The 17,194-nt window shown below is 45.0% G+C and overlaps 1 protein-coding gene across 2 annotated transcripts in view; it reads left to right on the top strand.

Moving 5' to 3' along the window:
- Window positions 1–17,194, top strand: part of KREMEN1 (kringle containing transmembrane protein 1) — a 50,083-nt gene that overhangs the window by 17,104 nt on the left and 15,785 nt on the right. For both annotated transcript variants that reach the window (XM_031442978.2, XM_064481105.1), the window contains one exon: window positions 3,709–3,800. In XM_031442978.2, the coding sequence (XP_031298838.1) occupies window positions 3,709–3,800 (92 nt within the window). The remainder of the gene's footprint in view (window positions 1–3,708; window positions 3,801–17,194) is intronic.

Raw genomic sequence — 17,194 nt, 5'->3', positions numbered from 1 at the left:
ACACACACAGTACCACTCTTTTCAACTTGGGTCACTTTGATACTGGTTTTCAGAGCTCTGCTTTTCTGTCTGGTCACTTACGTGTCTCTTTGGGAGACTTTTTCTTAGTTGGCCAGACAGCAGAGCCTCTTAAGCTGCTATGAATGTCGTGGACAAGCAGATCACCACCTGGGGCCCAAGCCTTCCTCTGCTTCTGTCCTGCCAGCCTGGGATCATCTTGCTCTGGGAGCGATCGTAGCCATTAGACTTGTGCTGTTCCCTTCCTTTCAGCGACTAAGGTGTTCCTCTGCACTTTCACCTCCTGTCTGACTCTCGCAGGGGCTGCGATCCCTGAGGCTTCCAGTGTGTGCTTGTGATTTTCTGGGGAGATGATTCATGGCTTTGATCAGATTCTCAAAGTTGTCAGTGATCCAGAACGAGTTAATCATCGCTGGTCGGTAGGGACCAGAGCACCTTGATTATAGCTGCGTTTTGGCTGTTTACAGCCAGGATCCTGGTAATGTGACTCATGGTTCAGCAATGTGTTGGATTTAATTATTATTAGGACAGGTGTGGAGGCAGCCTCTGGAGCCACTGGAACGGGGGACACAATGGCTGAGCTGCTCTTTGAGTTACACTTCTACCAGAGTGTCGGAATCTCAACCATGGCACTGTTGACCCAGCTGAGCCAACACATTTATACCTGCATGGCATGGGCCTCAGTGTATACATATTGCCCTCCCTCCGTGCCTTGGCTAACACTCCAGGACCCTTGTGGTTATCTTGAAGTCTGGAGGCCTGCAGTCCATGTTGTCTTTATCCCTGTGCCCTCCGCTCTTTTATTCCCCTTGGTTCTGATTCGTACCAGCTGGCCATTCCCCCATAGTTGCTATTGTGTTGTTTTTCAGTTTGTTATTTGATTGTTATGTTTTATGTGTTACCTTTTATTATTTGTTTGTTATAAAAGTATTGGAAAATTTTCTCCCCAAAATTCTAAAACACTGTGGACATGTAAATTGTTCAAATAAAGTCCCCAGTTTACTCTTTCCTCCTAAATCCTCTCCAACAAGCCCCACTTCCCAGAGGTAGCCATTTGTATACATGCCACTTCACATTTTGCTGTCTTTTGTATTTTATTGTTAAAATTACACGTGCTCGTTAAATAATTCTTTTACATTTTATTTTCAACGTTACACATGTTTGTTAATTATTATTGTTTTTTTTTCTTTTTTTTTAAGGGGGTTGGTAATTAGGTTTATTCATTTATTTATTTTTAGAGGATTTTAGAGGTCCTGGGGATTGAACCCAGGACCTCGTGCATGCTAAGCATGTGCTCTACCACTTGAGCTATACCCTCCCCCCAATGTTTGTTAATTTTTTTCTTGCATAGTTGAAAAAATTAACCCCACTCCACTTCTGGTCTATTTCCTTCCCCTAGTTTTCCTATTCATAGGAATAGTTGAGTTGGGGTAAGAAGAGTATTTAGGAAGAGTAACCAGCGCTTGTTTTTTGTTTTTACATAGTTACTTCTTGTTCTAAAGTGTTTCTTGGTATTAGGCTGTTGGTTTATTCTGTTATTCTGTCGCCTTCTATCAAGCAAGTATTTTCAGCAGTGCTTCTGTTTTTAAGTCTGACTTTGAAGTAAATTTTAAATTTCCAATGATGTTTAATTTATATGAAGAAAAAATCTTCCCTTGTAGAGTAGCACTCACTTTTACCCTTAAGGCCCCCAGAAATGCAGCAGTAAATATCCATTAAGAAAACTTTGAGAGCCAGGGAGGACTGCCTTCCTCCTGAGCCTTGGCCGGCTGCAGCCCTCTCCTTTGATTTGATGGAATGTACCAGACCTGAACTACCAGTTTATCCTTCAAAAAAAGGGATACTGAAATCGTCGATCATTACCACATCAGAGAGTCTGGGCCTTTTGTCTTAGCACTGCAGCAGAGTCAAAAGTGAATTCGCTTGTTCTTTATAAGCTATTCCGATGCTTTTTCCAAATGGTTTTGACATTGATAATAAACAGTTGTTTTCTAAGGCCTTTACCAAATACTACATCAAAGCCAAACACTGAATAGAGCAGGGAAAATGACAGTGAAATACTGTTTAAAGAAGGGCTTTGTACAAGTTCTCCTACTTTGATTTCTCAGCTGACATCCGACACCATGTTTGTCTTGTGCGATGTTTCCAGGCCCGTCCCAGTCTAGATGTCTGCGAGACAGCGAGTGATGGGAACGCACTTCCCTGGGCTTGAGGCCGGGGAGACAGAGAGACTGGGACGAGCAGAGTTGGCGCTGGCACCTGCCTTTGGGTACAAAAAATAAAAGGACCCTTTGTGCTTCACGGTAGCTTATCTTCTGAGCTACACAATAGGCTGCTCCCTCCCAGGCCTGATAGGGGTTGCTCCCAAGCTCCGCTGTAGGGTCTTTATGCCCATTTCCGGCCTAACCGGAGTGTCAGGTTTCCAGTGTCCTGACTCAAAATAAAGGGAGCTCGGGAAGCAGTGACGAGAGGCGAGGCTTTCCTGTGTGTCCTGTAACCCCTGCCGTTTTTTGGTCTGTTTCAGCAGCTCTGCCCATTTTTGTCATGGCGTCTCTGAGTTGAAAAGACCTTAAAGGCATTTATTCCAAGCCACTCATTTAGAAATGTGAAATGAGCCTTTTACAATTATTATTGCCATGTCAGAGGCTGGTACCAGGATTTACAAGACTGTATGTTCTGGCGGAAACTCATTGGCATTGTTTTCTTCCGAATTCTCTGAGAAGTTAGCATTTTGAGGTAAGAATAGGACCCATTTCTATCCAGCGTGGGTTGACCAGCCTGATCCTGGTGAAAGCATGTCAGCGGAGTCTAGATGATGTAAATTTTATTTTATGGTTTCAAAACTACACAATCAGTGTTCATTTGTAGATGAAATAAAAAAATAAAGAGAATCAGAAAAGAAAAGAAAAAAAATTAAAATTACCAATAGCCCCATCATCCAGCAATAAATACTTTAAAGGGTTTAGTGTGTATCCTTCCCTAAATACACCTTTTCAGAAATGAGATTGTGTCATCCGTCATGTTTTGGGGCTGCCTTTAAAAAAAAACCTAACAAGACATCGTGACTATCTCTCCATATTAATAAACGTGTCCCCACACCACATTTTTACTAGCTGCCGAGCATATCCTTATATGGACATAACGTGTTTAACCAATCCTTAATTGTTATTTCTAACTTTTTCACACTATAAAGATGTTGTGGTGAACCTCTTCGTATGTAAAGATTTCCTTGGAATATAGTGCTGAAGGAGAAATTGCTGAGGAAAGGGAGTTTGTGTATTTTTAGGGTCTTTGACCCTCATGACCATTTGCTCCTGCTCCATTCACATCTTTATCCGCAGTCGCCAGAGCGCCTGCTCTCCCCCAGCCGTGGAGTCACGGGTGCCGGTGCTGTTTGGCACCATGCGTTCAGTGCTCAGTTGTCCTGGTTACACTCTTGTGAGTTTGTGTAAACATCCCTCACCTTTGCTCACTCCCTGCCCCCCACCTCTGAAGTGTCTGTCAGACACTTTGCTCTCGTGGTATCGCCATTGTTTTCTTCTTCGTAAGAGGTGGCATTGAGATACCTACGAATTATTAGAAATAACACAGAAGCTGAAGTGGTTTTTGTTTTCCTTTTTTTGTTAAAGCAGAAAAGCAGTGACTTAAAACAATGGGAATGTTACGGGGTGTGTCCTTTTCCCTCCACAGAAACCCAGACGGAGATGTGAGCCCCTGGTGCTACGTGGCGGAGCACGAGGACGGTGTCTACTGGAAATACTGTGAGATTCCCGCTTGCCAGAGTAAGCCTCTGACGCACCGTCCGGAGGTTTCAGCACCCTGGGTGCTAAGAGTGCGGAGTGGAAGGCGGTCGCCAGAGGGCAGGTAGTTCAGGCAGGTGGATTTCCTGGAGCAGATGGAAGGAGAAGCCACCTGGGCTGAGGCTTTTCATTTCTCTTGTTGAGGCTTTTCAGAAACTGCTTGGTTCCCAGAGGACCCCAGTCCCTTGACGGATAAACCCAACCAGATTTTCTGCTGCTACTTAATTTCCTCATGCTGATTCTTTCAGGGCTAGAGATGACAACAGCCCAGGAGCAGTCCAGAAAAAAAAAAAAAAGGACCTTGCACTTCTGAGAATTAACTTTTTAGAATGAATGAAGAGCCCTTTATAGACAGTAAAACTAAGTTATGACACTGCTTATTGTTCAGATTTGACGTGCTGTGTCCCCCGAAAAATGGCATTCAGTAAATGTCTAATTAGGTCCCCTCCAAAGCCAATGTGATAATCCCTCTCCTCACGTTGGCATAAAGATGTTCTATTGTTGTTTTGATAACTCACAAAACTTGTCACTCTCTACTACCAGAAAACCCAGTTTCTCCAGCCTTTTAGCTCAAGACTTGTTTTCTAACTGGTTCATTCATTCATTTCTGTATTAATTGTTTCTCATATGCAAGCTGCAAAGGCAGAAAGATACCCCGACCCTCAGGGAATATGTGATGTGGCAGGGAATCTTAAGAAGATACTTCCAAACAGGTGGAAAATACTGGGGGAAGATTTAAAGCAAAGAAACCAAAACCAAACGAGATACTGGAAGGAGTTCACTAACATGATGTTTAAAATATCCTGTTAAATATGCCAAAGGAACAAGGTTTCTCGGTTTCCAAAGCTGAAGAAAAGGACAGCTTGTTCATAACAATTCCACCTGTTTTTTTTTTTTTCTTTATTTAAACCTGGCTAGCTCTCTCACTCCTCAGGTCAGGAGGCTGCGTACAAAGAGGGTACAGGGGTTCACGTGGGACCTGGGACCCTCTCACTCATGCCCACGACAGTGGTCTCAGTTCTGATGCCTCAAAGGGACAGGCCACCCCCTGAACCAGTGCTCGTCTTCCCTGAACCAAACTTCCACACGTCACCACTGCCTGGCAGTCAGGCCCTCGCTTCCCTGTCCTTCCAACCCAGCGTGCCTTGATTCAGCCCCCAAACTGAGAAAATAGTAAAGACCAGAAGCGTGAGCGTTTGCCCAGTCTGCTTAATCAGAAGTTTTAAAATGAAAAACATCTCATTTGGCTCCAGTTATGTAAAGAGGAAAGGGGCAGGGGGAGAGGAAAGCAGATTTTCCTCGGTCCATTTGTTCTACACAAAGATAGTCTTTTAGCACCAGCCTGTCATTCTCTCAGGAATGGCGAAGAGGGCGTTTCAATCTGGGCTATTCTGTTTGGAAAGATAATCCTCAACTTGCATTTATAAAATATAATTTGGGCCAACAGGAGCAGACTCATGTGGTCACTGAGGCTGTGTTCCAGAAGAGGATTATAGCAAAACAGTATCAACCATCTAGTTCTCCTCTAATTTGTGATATTTGTCAGATGTTCCTCACTATTTCAAAAAAGAAAGGTTAAATACATTTCTTTTTCTTAAGGTGCTTTGGTGACCCTCTCAAATCTTCTAAAGCCAGCCTTGAAGTCAGTCAGGTGGGGAGACAGGCAGAAGTTGGGGCTGAGAACTGGGGAGTCCCTGGTTTGGGGATGTGGGCGGTGGGGGCAGTGTCTGGCTTTGGTTCTGTTCACCCCGTGGGCACCAGGGCTGCCCACCAAGCCAGGCCTGAGACCTTGAGTCTGGAAGAATATCACACTTCTAACGTGTCTGATTAACATCGTTGAGAAAACCTCCTGTGTGTGCTGTTTGCAGCAAGAGGCCTTAGTGATTGCCTGGTTGACTCAACAGAGATGTAGGCTGCCTATTTTAGGCAGTTTTGCCCTATTTCTGGATGTGGAGACATAATTTTCATGAATAATACTATCCCTCTGTGTGAAGCCCGCTATTCATGATTAGCATTGAACTTGTCATACAGGAAAAGGCCTGTGACACGATCAGATTCCTGGAAAGTTCATATCTGAATATAACAAACCCAGCAGGAGCCCGGGGGGATGAGTGTTCAGGGACGGAGCAGAGGGTGGCTGAATGGGGGGCCATTGTGTGGAGGCCGGAAGCCCTGCCCCTCGGTGCGTGACATCGACAGCTAAAATGAGCAGGAGGCAGAGGCGAAGTCTGGCCCAAAAGGGGGCAAAGAGGAATCTGACTGTGCTCTTGACCTGTGGAGCATGGATCAGAACTTACTGTTAAAAGGAGAACAGCTCCGAGGTAATTGGATTTGCTCTTCAAACTGCTTCTGCCCGTGTTTCTCAGAAAATCCATTGTTACTGCAGACGGAAGAAATGCAGTTTTAAAAGGAAATTTCAACATCATCGAGTGTACCATCTCTCTATATCCCACCTTCTAAATCTCTAAGTCCTGCTGGTCTGGCTGCTGAGGGGGAGGTCATTCTGCCTAATGTCCGCGCTTTGCACATCTGTCTCTTGTTAAATAGTCATCCTCACCCTGCAATTCCTGTTTCCTTCATGGCTTTCTTGTGGACCTCAGCATGGCTTTTGCTTTTCTCTCTTTTACGTATAGGTTCTTTATAAAGTTTTGTACAGTTTTTGAAAGTAAATTATCTATTTGAGGGCGGGGAGCAGAACCTGCAAATGGCATTTAAAGGCAAATTTAATTTTCTTCACATAGCTAGCTGATTCGGGCCTGAGGCTACATGCATGAGAAACTTATCTTCTCAGCTCTGAGAGCTATTTTTGGCTTGCTAATAAACATTCACCTGATTTCTACAAACCTGACTATAAAAATTCACCTTTGAAATAGGGAAATTTGAATGCAGACTGAGCATTCGATTATGTTAAGGAATCACTGTTAACTTTATTAGGTGCAGTAATGGCATGGTAGTTTTACATATATATAAAGTCCTTTTAAATTAGATACATATTGAAGTATTTGTGGTGGAAATTATACCATCTTTGGGATTTGTTTTAAAATGATCTAGCTTTCCAAAGAGTGAGTGGGTGGGGGGTGAGGGAAATAAATGGAGTGAGAATGGTTTAAAAAAAGGGAATATTTGTTGATAACAGGTGAGGGGCTCCTATTCTCTCCTACTTTTGTGTATGTTTGAAAGCTTCAATTATAAAAAATAATTTTCATAATATTTTTAAAAAGTTATAAGTTTTTAAAAATTAAGAAGTGAAGGCATAAGTACAACATTCAAAGTGTCTAGATTCAAGTGTGTAACATGACTAACCTAAATTGCAGTACCTTTAAACATAGCTCGCAGGTATTTGAGTTAGTTATTAACGTTAGTTGTTAAACTTATTAAAACTATGGTTATTTAAAGTCATTAAAACTATTAGTTATTAAAGTTAAAGTCAGTTATTTAAAATTAGTTATTAACGTTTAAAATCACAGGGACTTTAGAAGTTATTAGCTGCAACACATGACATTATTTAAGCTCTAACCACATGCCAGACCTTGTACCAAGTGGGGGATACAAGGGTGGTGCCGTCTGCAGCCTGTGGGAAGGGCGCGCCCCGAGGGTAGGACTGAAGACAGACACGTGAACAGATAAGCTTATGCAAGATGCTCTGCAGTAAGTGAGATGAGCAGGGGTTGGGAGCCCTGAAGAGGGGTGTCTGCCTGGGCATGGTGGGAGGCAGGGCTGCTGTTTTGTCAGAGAGCTTCTGGAAGAAGTAGGGCCTTAGTGTGGGTCTTCTCCAAGTTTAAGGTGCATACCATCACCAGGGATCTTATTAAAATGCAGATTTTGAGGGGGAGGGTATAGCTCTAGTGGTAGAGCCCATGCTTAGCGTACACGAGGTCTTGGTTCAGTCCCCAGTATCGCCTCTAAAAATAAATAAATAAGTAAACCTAACCCCACCCCCCAGTTAAAATAAATAAAAAATTTTAAAAAATTGTAAATAAATAAATAAAATGCATGTTTTGATTCAGTAGTTCTGGGACAGACCTGAGACTGCATTTCCAACAGGCCCCTGGGATGCTAGAGCTTCAGGACCACACTTTAAATAGCCAGGTTCTAGAGGTCAGGGTTGGGGCAGAGTAGGGAGGACACTGGGGGCAGAGGGGAGAGTTTGCACGTGTGCACGCGCGTGCGCTCACGCACATACACACACATACAAATTCCCAAGCAAATTCAGTGTTGCTGAGACATCAGATTTAAGAAGGAAGGGCAGGAGGTGAGGTCCAAGAAGAATCAGATGGGGCCAGATAATGGCAGTCTTGTGTTTGGGGTACAGAACTTGGCCTGGGAGCTGGTGATGAGGCTGAGGTGGGTGTGGGGTGTCTGAAAGAAGCATTTCTCCACCATGTCTTAAGCCTCTCCCTGTGTTACAGAATGGAATGAGGTTTCTTCCTCCTAATCCGTGAGATGGTCTCCAGCGACTGTATCATCCTCGCAGACTAGCCCTAAGAGGAACCAGCTCTGGCAACCCTGCCCTATGGGACCTCCAGCCAGTGACCTCCCTGGCTCAGGTTCCTTTTAATTGAATGACACGCTGACTTTGTTAAAAACAGATTTGTTGTTCCTTACAGAAATGCAACCCCCAAAAAACAGGATTTGAAAGCTTCCAGTTGTGATCCCTGATAAGAATTTTTAAAGCTAAGTTCAGAGTTTGAGTAAAAAGCCAAGGGCACTTTGTCAGGGGGTGGTCACGGCAGTCTCTCAGTTACAGAAAATGTTTTATTCCTGTCAGCACTTTCTGCACTTTAATGTCAACCCTGATTTTTTTTTTATGTTTTAGCTTTTATTTCAGTTATTACTGAGTACTTAGCATGTAGAAAGCACTTATATTTCCTTTTTTTTTGTTTAACCTTCTAACAGGCCTGTGAAACAGGTGGTACGTGCCCTCCCTCCTGCCCACCTGGGGCTGATGGGAAAGTGAAGCTGGAGTAGTTAAGGGTTTGATGAGGATTACCTTCTGAGCCTCTGAGCCGTTAGGATTTGAATCTAGGACTCCTAATGGCAAGACCAGAGCCCTTTCCATCCAGTACTTGAGAACAGCCTCGTTCCCTTTATTTCCTTAAAAACGGGGGGCCTTGGGATGGATCCAGGCTACTGTTGAGGTCATTCTTGAGAATTTTTCTCTGTGGGTTGTTTGGGAATTAGAGTCTGAAATTCTGATAGTATGCTGAATTATTGGGATTGCCTTTTTCACATTGTGGAAACCAAAGGATTAACTCAGTGGCGACAGAGGGTCTGCAGTTCAAGCTGTTGGCTCTAGGTCATTTTCTCTCCCTCTTTGAGTTTGGGAACTCCCAAGTCCCCGGAGTAAGCAGGCTGTGATGGCATCCAGGAAGCGTCTGTTGCACGGCAGAGGCAGAGGCAGAGCCGCTGTGCAGAATGCTGGGCCTGTCTCCGCGGGTGTTCCCGGCCCAGCTGTTCTCAGCTGGGAAGGGGGTCCCCAGAGTTGGACCCTTTGCGTGAAGCCCTGCATCAGCGACCTTGTCCAGGCCCCAAGCTCTCTCCCAGCACCACGTTTCCATTGCCTGGGCTGAACTTCACCTTGAAAAAGACACATCTCTGCACGTCATTAATACTTTACAGCCGAAACGAAACCTCAGACTTTAGCTGATAGCCAAAGCAATATTGAAGTGAACGTTAAAAATATAAATTATACAGACTTTTTTTTTACCTTTTCTCTCTTTCCACTGTAATTACTTAACATTTTTGTCTAATTGAACTCTTTCAGACTGCCCAAATTAGCACAGTCAGAATCTTGTTTTTATTGTTTATTCTTGGGTTATGTGAGCAGTTTTGTTTTCCCAGCTGGACTAAGCTGTTCAGATAGCGTGCAGGGGTAGCTGTGGAATCTCTGTGACGGGGAGACTTTGGGTAGAAGGGAGCTCCAGGATTTCTCTGAAAGCTGTGTTTGCTTCGCAGGCACCCTCATTTTACTTGGACTGTATGTACGTTTATTTACGGAAGGGTGCTGATGGAATTTATGGGTGCTTCCCCGACTCCAGCCGTATATTTTAACACCCTTCCACAACATTTAGCACGGCGGAGGCCGTGACAGGTGCTCACCAAATATTCCTGCTGATGCGATTGTCATAGCTCTTCCAACAAGAGAGACAACACAATTTAGTGGAAAGAATGTAGACTCCAGAGTCACACCGGCTTAGGCTGGAATCGTTACTCACTTTATAGCTCATGGCAAAATGACTCTCCCTTGAGCCTTGGTTTCCTCATCTGTGCCTTCCAGGGTTATTTTGAAGATTAAATGAGTAAAATATGCATGACTCTAAGTCCAGGACCTAGCAAGTTGTAGGCATGAAAGGACTGGCAGGGATTGTGGGGGCCTGTGCTTTCCCCAAGGAATAGATCACCACTGGCATGTTCCTGTCAGCTAATTCCTAAACCTGCATTTTATTTCTGTCCATTCCTTCTCTATCTGATTGGCTCCAGGGGCTCCGGAGCGTGCCTCAGCTGCTGGGAAGCTGTCCCCCTGGGCTCCGATGTGGCACTTGCACTCAGGGAACACAGGAGGCCCTGCATTTGTTCTGACAGTGCAGATTTATGGTTCCAAATCTGGAGTATACTCAATTACTCTTTGTTTTTGGCAGTGGATATTATTTAATTTTTCATTTAAAAAATAGACTTTCTGAACCATGTGGACATTTTCCTCAGTGACAGCTATGTATACTGCAATTCCAAAATGTTCTAAAGCACACCAGTAACTTAAAAAGGGAAAATCGTTCAGATCAATAAGGATGATTTTACTGAAAATCTGTACTTGCTGTAAACACAGGAGAAAATTGGAGACCAGCCCACCAGTTATATAAATCAAGTTGAATTATGAGGTAGAATGCTGTGAGTTTTTGAAGATGAGAGGGCTCAGTGAGGCTTGGAAAGTTGGAGGCCTCATAGAGAAAGGCCAATGGGGCTGGACAGGGCACAGCAGGTCAGGGAACAGCCTGACGGAGACTTGGAAGGAGGACTCGGGGTTGCTGTGCATCGCAGTGGAAACCATGCCACCCGAGGAGAGGCGTGGACGGAGGGGAGCCAGTTTAGAACCTTGAAAGCCAGTGCTGAGATGAGGACTGACACGCTGGAAGCCCTCATTTAGGAAAATGAGCTCAGTGTCCACTTATAGGATGGTGGGGAGGAAGGAAATTTGGGGAGGAGAGGACGGGTGTCGATTTCTAAGTGCAGGGGATAAGGTGGTGGCGGCAGCAGTGGGATGATGCAGGAAGGGTTAAATCCAAGATGCACATAGGGGGAAGGCAGAAGTTGATGACAAGTGGAATATGTAAGGGGTGAAACAGCAGGAAGAGTGAAGGATGACTCTGTGGTTCTTTGCCTGGGATATTTGTGGTGTCCCTGAAAAAAAAGTTCAAGTCAACAAACTGAGTTCTTCTTCCCAGAGGCACAGCTGCATCATTCCTCTCGAACTCAGACTGACCCATTGTGGAGTAAGGTGTTTCAGTTGTCTGATAGTGCATAACAAGCCACCCAAAACCCTGGTGGCTTAAAACAACAGCTTGTAATTTCTCCTGATTCTGTGGGTTGGCTGAGTTTCAGCTCGGCAGTGCTCCTCCTCCTCTTGTCGGGGCTCCTCCTCCTCTTGTTGGGGCTCAGTCAGGTGGCTGCATCCACATGGGGGCTCTGCTGGGGCGAGGACGTCCAAGACGGCCTCAGACCTCTACCTGGGCGACCTGTCTCTCCAGCACATGTTTAGACCGCTGGTGTGGTGGCTGGGTTCCAGGAGAGAGGAGGCAGAAGCTGCCAGTCCTCTTAAGGAGTAAACGTGGACGTCCACCACTTTCTATTACTGGTAAAAGCGAGTCACAAGGTTGCCCAGATTCAAGAGGAGAGGAAATTGATTCCAAGTTTTAAAATGGGGAGTCACTCACGTATGAGGAGGAGAGAAATGGCTAGAGCCTCTTTTGGAGACTGTCTCTACCACATCATATCGCCGGAAATTAAGTTTCAGGGAAGGAACTCCCACAGGAGGAAGACTACCTCTGTGACACATCAGGGCCACACAGAGGTCAGGATCCCCAGGAACTCTTATTACCTTCCCCTAAAATTTCTTAGGGAAAGAAAAGGCTATGCGTATTTATTTGGGTGAGTCGATATGTGAGTCAGAGGCACGAGAATCAGAGTGACTGAAAATGAGAGTTGATGTTTAGAAATACAGTTATAGCGGTTGGGTGGGGCCATGTTATGAAAGGACTTGGACTAAGATGGCAGCTCTCAGATTTGGAACGGAAGTTGTAGGTGGACAGGCCCGGGTACAGTGTGCTCAGGGCCATCGGCTGAGAGTGTGGGACAATCCACACTTAAGCCATTGATGCTCTGAAGGGAGTATTTGAAATGACTGGTCCTCCAACAGGACACCAGCAGTATCATCTCATGTGTGCTTAGTCCTTGTTCCCGTGGAAGGGAGGATTCAGGCACCAGTGTGGAGCCCCTAAGGCAGAAGATGGTCTGTGCCACACAAGGTTAGATGACATTTAAAATAAGTAGAGTCGCTGTATCATATCTGCAGAATCAGATTTTATTTACAAGAAAAAGTAAAAGGAGTTCTGCAGAGCCGGAGAAGAGTTTTCTAAAACACAAGACAAGAGCTTTGCTTCTGTTTTCCTAAACAGGTATCTCAGATTTGGTCAGAGCACTGGAATAGAAAACACACTAACCAGTCAGGACTTCTTATGCAAATTACCATCTGAAGGTTTATATTCAGATGGAGCTTTTACCGTAATGGGCATGCTTTCTGTCTTTGTCAGGAATTGTTTGATTGCCAGGAGTAGAACTCACTCAAACTAACCTGAGCAAAAGAGATTTGTTGGAAGGACATTGGGAGTATATCATAGAACCCAATCCCTATGTCCCAAGAACCTGGGACAAAAAAGTACCCACTCTTACCATCTTTCTCTGGAGCCACATGGTCTCCCATCTCTGCCCTTCTCTCGGCATGGCGTCCAGTCTTCTTCCTCTTGCTGGACCAGCAGAAGCAACTCATTCATCAACTCATGTGGCCCGAACATGGCAGGTTGCCTTAATCCCTATTTGAGAGAACCCTACAAATCCGATGTCTGCAATTCACTAACTGGAATCCTAGGAGAGAGATCCTGGTGGCCCCAGTGGGAGACCAGAGGGTGGGGTTCTTTGGCCTGTTACCCACCAGCAGCAGTTGTGGGAGCAGATCCTCTGAGAAGGTGCCATGGGAGAAGGTGGTTCTGAGAAAAGGGCTGTTGGCCGTAGAGGCCCCCATGGCGGGATGTGTAGCACCTTCACAGTGAGGCCACGGTTATACCCAAACTTAATGGTTGTTTAGGAAGCCTTCCAGGTTGCTTCCCAACAGTTCCTCGTGGTGGTAAAAGAACAGTAGTTCCCGGATTAATCCTAGTGAAGGATCATCTTCCCTCAGCCTCCTCTGAAACTTTTATCTCTGTTAGGGACTCTGAACATCTGAAGAGAATGTTGGTAACTAACTGTCATGAGTGTTACAGCATCTACTGTGATAAACAAGGGGTCCACTTGTATTTTAAGATGATTTTTTAAAAATTGAAAGTGATGAAGCCTCTTTGGTAAGAGGAAAAATGCATGACCAAGCCACAGGACTTTAAAGTGGTCTTGAAAGTAAAAAGGAATTTGAGAACAAATATCCCTTTTCAAGTTGACTTTTCCTCCCTGCTTCTGGGAAGAGCTGGGGGTGGGACACAGTCTGGAAATCCACTCAGTTGACCAGTAATGCTTTTGAAGACTACAATGACGTGTCTTCTTCGGCGAGACTTCGAGCCACACTTTCCAGTGCAAGTCAGAGGGCAGTGACAGCCCTCAGAGATCGGCCTTGTGGTGCACAGAGCACTGAGGGACTAACGCTTTTGCAAATTCAGTCTTTAATCTCAGGAAGTCATTTTCATTTAGCTCCCAGACTGGCCCTATAAGGAAAGGGGGGGCCAGGGACACTAAGAAAAAAACCGTGGAGTGAGGTTCTGCAACACTAGAGCTTACCTCTGCTCTCCACTTCCACCTCGTGTTCTCTCCTGCTCAAGGACCTTAACTGTGCTGAACTGTGGTTTCTTCTCTGTCGTCTCAGAAGAACATCACCTGCCCGCCTTCCTGAAAGGGCTGTGAGGTTCCTGTGAGATGCTCGCCTGGAAGGGCACTGTGTCTAGCCAGATGTAAGAGATTCGTATTTTAATATCTGGAATCGAGCCCGGTTTTCCAAGGTGGCTGCCTTTGATTTTTGTCTTTTCACTCAGTGCTGTTTTACTTTTCTGTTAACCAAGCAGGTTATTCTTGCTTGCATGGTACATGATGAAAGCCTTATTATATATAATGAGAATAAGCACTGTTTACTCAGCACAAGATATTGCCAGGCCTTGCGGTGTTTACTTTATTTACATTGTCTAGTTTTATTTCTCACAAGAACCCTTTGAGGCTCTTATTGTTCCTCATTCCGCTGTGGATGAAGCTGAGCTTAGAAAGGCCGTGGTGGAGGGGCCAGAGTTCAGCGATTTTGTTCTAAGCCTAAGAAGCAGCAAATTAAGAAGAGGTTAAGCACTGACCACAGGCACTGAGAGTAGCAAGAAGTAGATGCTTCCAGTTCTAATGTTCTGAGTGTTCAGCCGCCCCAGCAGTAAGTAACCGAAGAGACAGATTATTAAAGTCAGACACAAGGACACAGAGGAGCACACCCAGGCTGGGGCCATTCTGTGACGTGCATTTGAGGACCTCAAACCACCAAGAAAAACAAAGTACATAGGTGAAACCAATATTTTTTTGAGTAGCTATTGCATTTTAGAAAAGTTTCATCCAAAATGATGAAGATAAAATTTTCAGTTTTAAAATTAACCTTTATGGAGAACTTGGTTATCTGGAATGGTGTTTCTAGGTAGCCAAAGAGGGCAGTGAGGAGTCAGGACCAGTGGTTACTGGCTCTGAGTGGACGTCCTGATGCCGATCAGCTCTGCCTTTCGCTTCTGCTCTGCTCTCTTCATTCACTGCTGCCTAAGAGGTACCTGGACCGCTCACTCCACAGTTGCAGCGGGCTACATGGGCCATCTTTGTTCACTCAGCACACAGTTTTAGAGCACCTGCTAGGACCATGCCAGACCCTGGGAATACAACAGTGTGCAGAAGATACAGTCCTCCCCTTAAGCTTAGTATAGACTGCTGTAGGACTGCACAGCAGGGGCATGTCCTCTTTTCTGTGGAATGGGAGGATGATGGAAGCCCATGGGGCTTCCCAAGGGCAATGATGCTCAGGCTGCAGTCTTAAGCAGGAAGAGTATTCTAAGCAGAAGGAATAGCTTGCACAAAAGTCCAGAGGCCAGAGAGCAATGTGCAGGTGGGAAACCTGCAAATACGCTATGATTTATTTTCACTTTCATATAGAATGTGGGCTGAGGGACAGAGAGAAGGCTCATGCTGACGGGGAGGGGAGGGTAGCAGCACTGATCAGGCGGGGCCTTGTGTACCATGGGAGAGAGTTTGGACTTCATCCCAAAGGGCACCCAGGAGCTTTGAGGGTTTTAGGCAGGGCTGCCACATAGCTTTCCAGCTCCTGCCGTGTTTCCCTCTCTCTGTCACTAGTTATACTCACTTCTTTGTGTTCCTGCAAAGGCCAAGGTCATTCTTGCCTTAGGCCTTTGCCCTTGGCCTTCCTTCTGCCTGGAATGCACCATAAAGATTATTCTGGTTGCAGTGTACTGACTGGGTTAGAGTAGGGTGACCCTAGAAACAGGATGATGGAATAGGACTGGTCCAGGGGGGAGGGGGCCGTGGCCTAGACCGGGGAGATGGCAACGTGGGTAGAAAGACGTGGACAGGTGTCTGCAGTATTTTAGGAGGTAAAATTGAGTGTCTGGTAGGTGGTTGACTTGGGTGGCAAGGATAATACCTAAGGCCACTGACGTTCAGGTGGATGGAGCAGCAACACGGTGTGGTCTGATTGCCAGTGATCTACCTCCTGGTGTGTTTTGGGACCTCACTGCCCCAGTGGAACATGAGCTGCCTGGATTTGCTCACCGAATTGTTGTGAATAAAGCTTATAGGTTCCAGCTGCATCAGTGCAAACCACGGCCTTGTTTGTGTCTAATCTTAACATTTATGATTATGTGCCTTGGGCTGTCTATAAACGAATACATAATAACATGCTTACTTGTGAGCATAATGGAATAAATGGGATAGAAATCAATGTAAATGACCAAGGTGATCATGATCAAGTAGCTCTTATTAAAAACCATTAAACACATGGCTCCATACATAAGGCCCCTTTAACAACTCAGCTTATATGGTATGCCCCCAACGGGAGATGCTTTAACTCGCTGCATTTGTTTAAACTCTAAAACCCAGCCATTCCCAAGCCAGGCCCCCGCTGAACACTGAGCTCCTACTGCCTAGAGCTTTTCTGTTTACATTTGCTACTATAGAGATTTGGTTTGTTTCCGAAAGATGCATTTTAACATTTGTGTGGTGAGCCACATTTGTTGTATTTGAACCATGTGTGACGCAAGGGAGAAGGGTGACCACTTGGCTTAGAGGGGGAAGGGTGGTTTCGGGTTAGCTTCCTGCCAATTTAAAATGAGCTGGTTAGATGTAGATGATGGAAGAAATTTAAAAATTTGTGTGTGTGTGTGTATACATATATACATACACATGCATAATTTTTATATACCAAATAAACTAATATGGATATGAAGCTTGCTAAACTGGACCATGCTGTTTTCCAGTCTGAAACATAAAGGAAAAGTGCTTTCTAAGAGTCTGTATGTCTCACTTTGAAGCTGGATAATGTGTAACTCTTGACTGACCTAGAAGTGCGAGGACCAGGCCTCATTCGTGTCTTATTATACCTTCAGTTATATCCACTGTGAGAAACCAAACAGAATGTAGGGAAAGGATTTCATCTGACGATGGAGTGATTCATAAATTAATAACACAGATGGAAAACTAAGGGGCAGAGAGGTTGATTTGTCCACGGCCTACAATACATTCATTCATTCATTTATTCATTCATTCAGTAAGTATGTATTTCATATATATTATTTAAGGTGTGTTAATTTTCTATTGCTGTGTGACAGATTACCCTAGAACTTAGTGTCTGGAAATCTGGACATGGTTTAACTGGGTCCTCTACTTCAAGGTCTCTCACGAGGCTGCAGTCAGGGTGCCTGCCAGGGCCGGGGTCTCATCTGAACGTTCCTCTGGGGAAGGAGCTACTTCAGGCGTACGTGGCTGGTGATGAGATTCAGTTCTTGCAGACACTGAAAGTCTTGGCTTCTTGCTGGCTGTTGGCTGAAGGCCATTCTCAGTTCCTTGCCACATGACCTCTCTGACATGATACCTTA

Source organism: Camelus dromedarius, chromosome 31 (genome assembly GCF_036321535.1).
Source record: "Camelus dromedarius isolate mCamDro1 chromosome 31, mCamDro1.pat, whole genome shotgun sequence".
NCBI classification, from domain to species: Eukaryota; Metazoa; Chordata; class Mammalia; order Artiodactyla; family Camelidae; genus Camelus; species Camelus dromedarius.
This window is presented reverse-complemented; position numbering and strand designations above follow the sequence as displayed.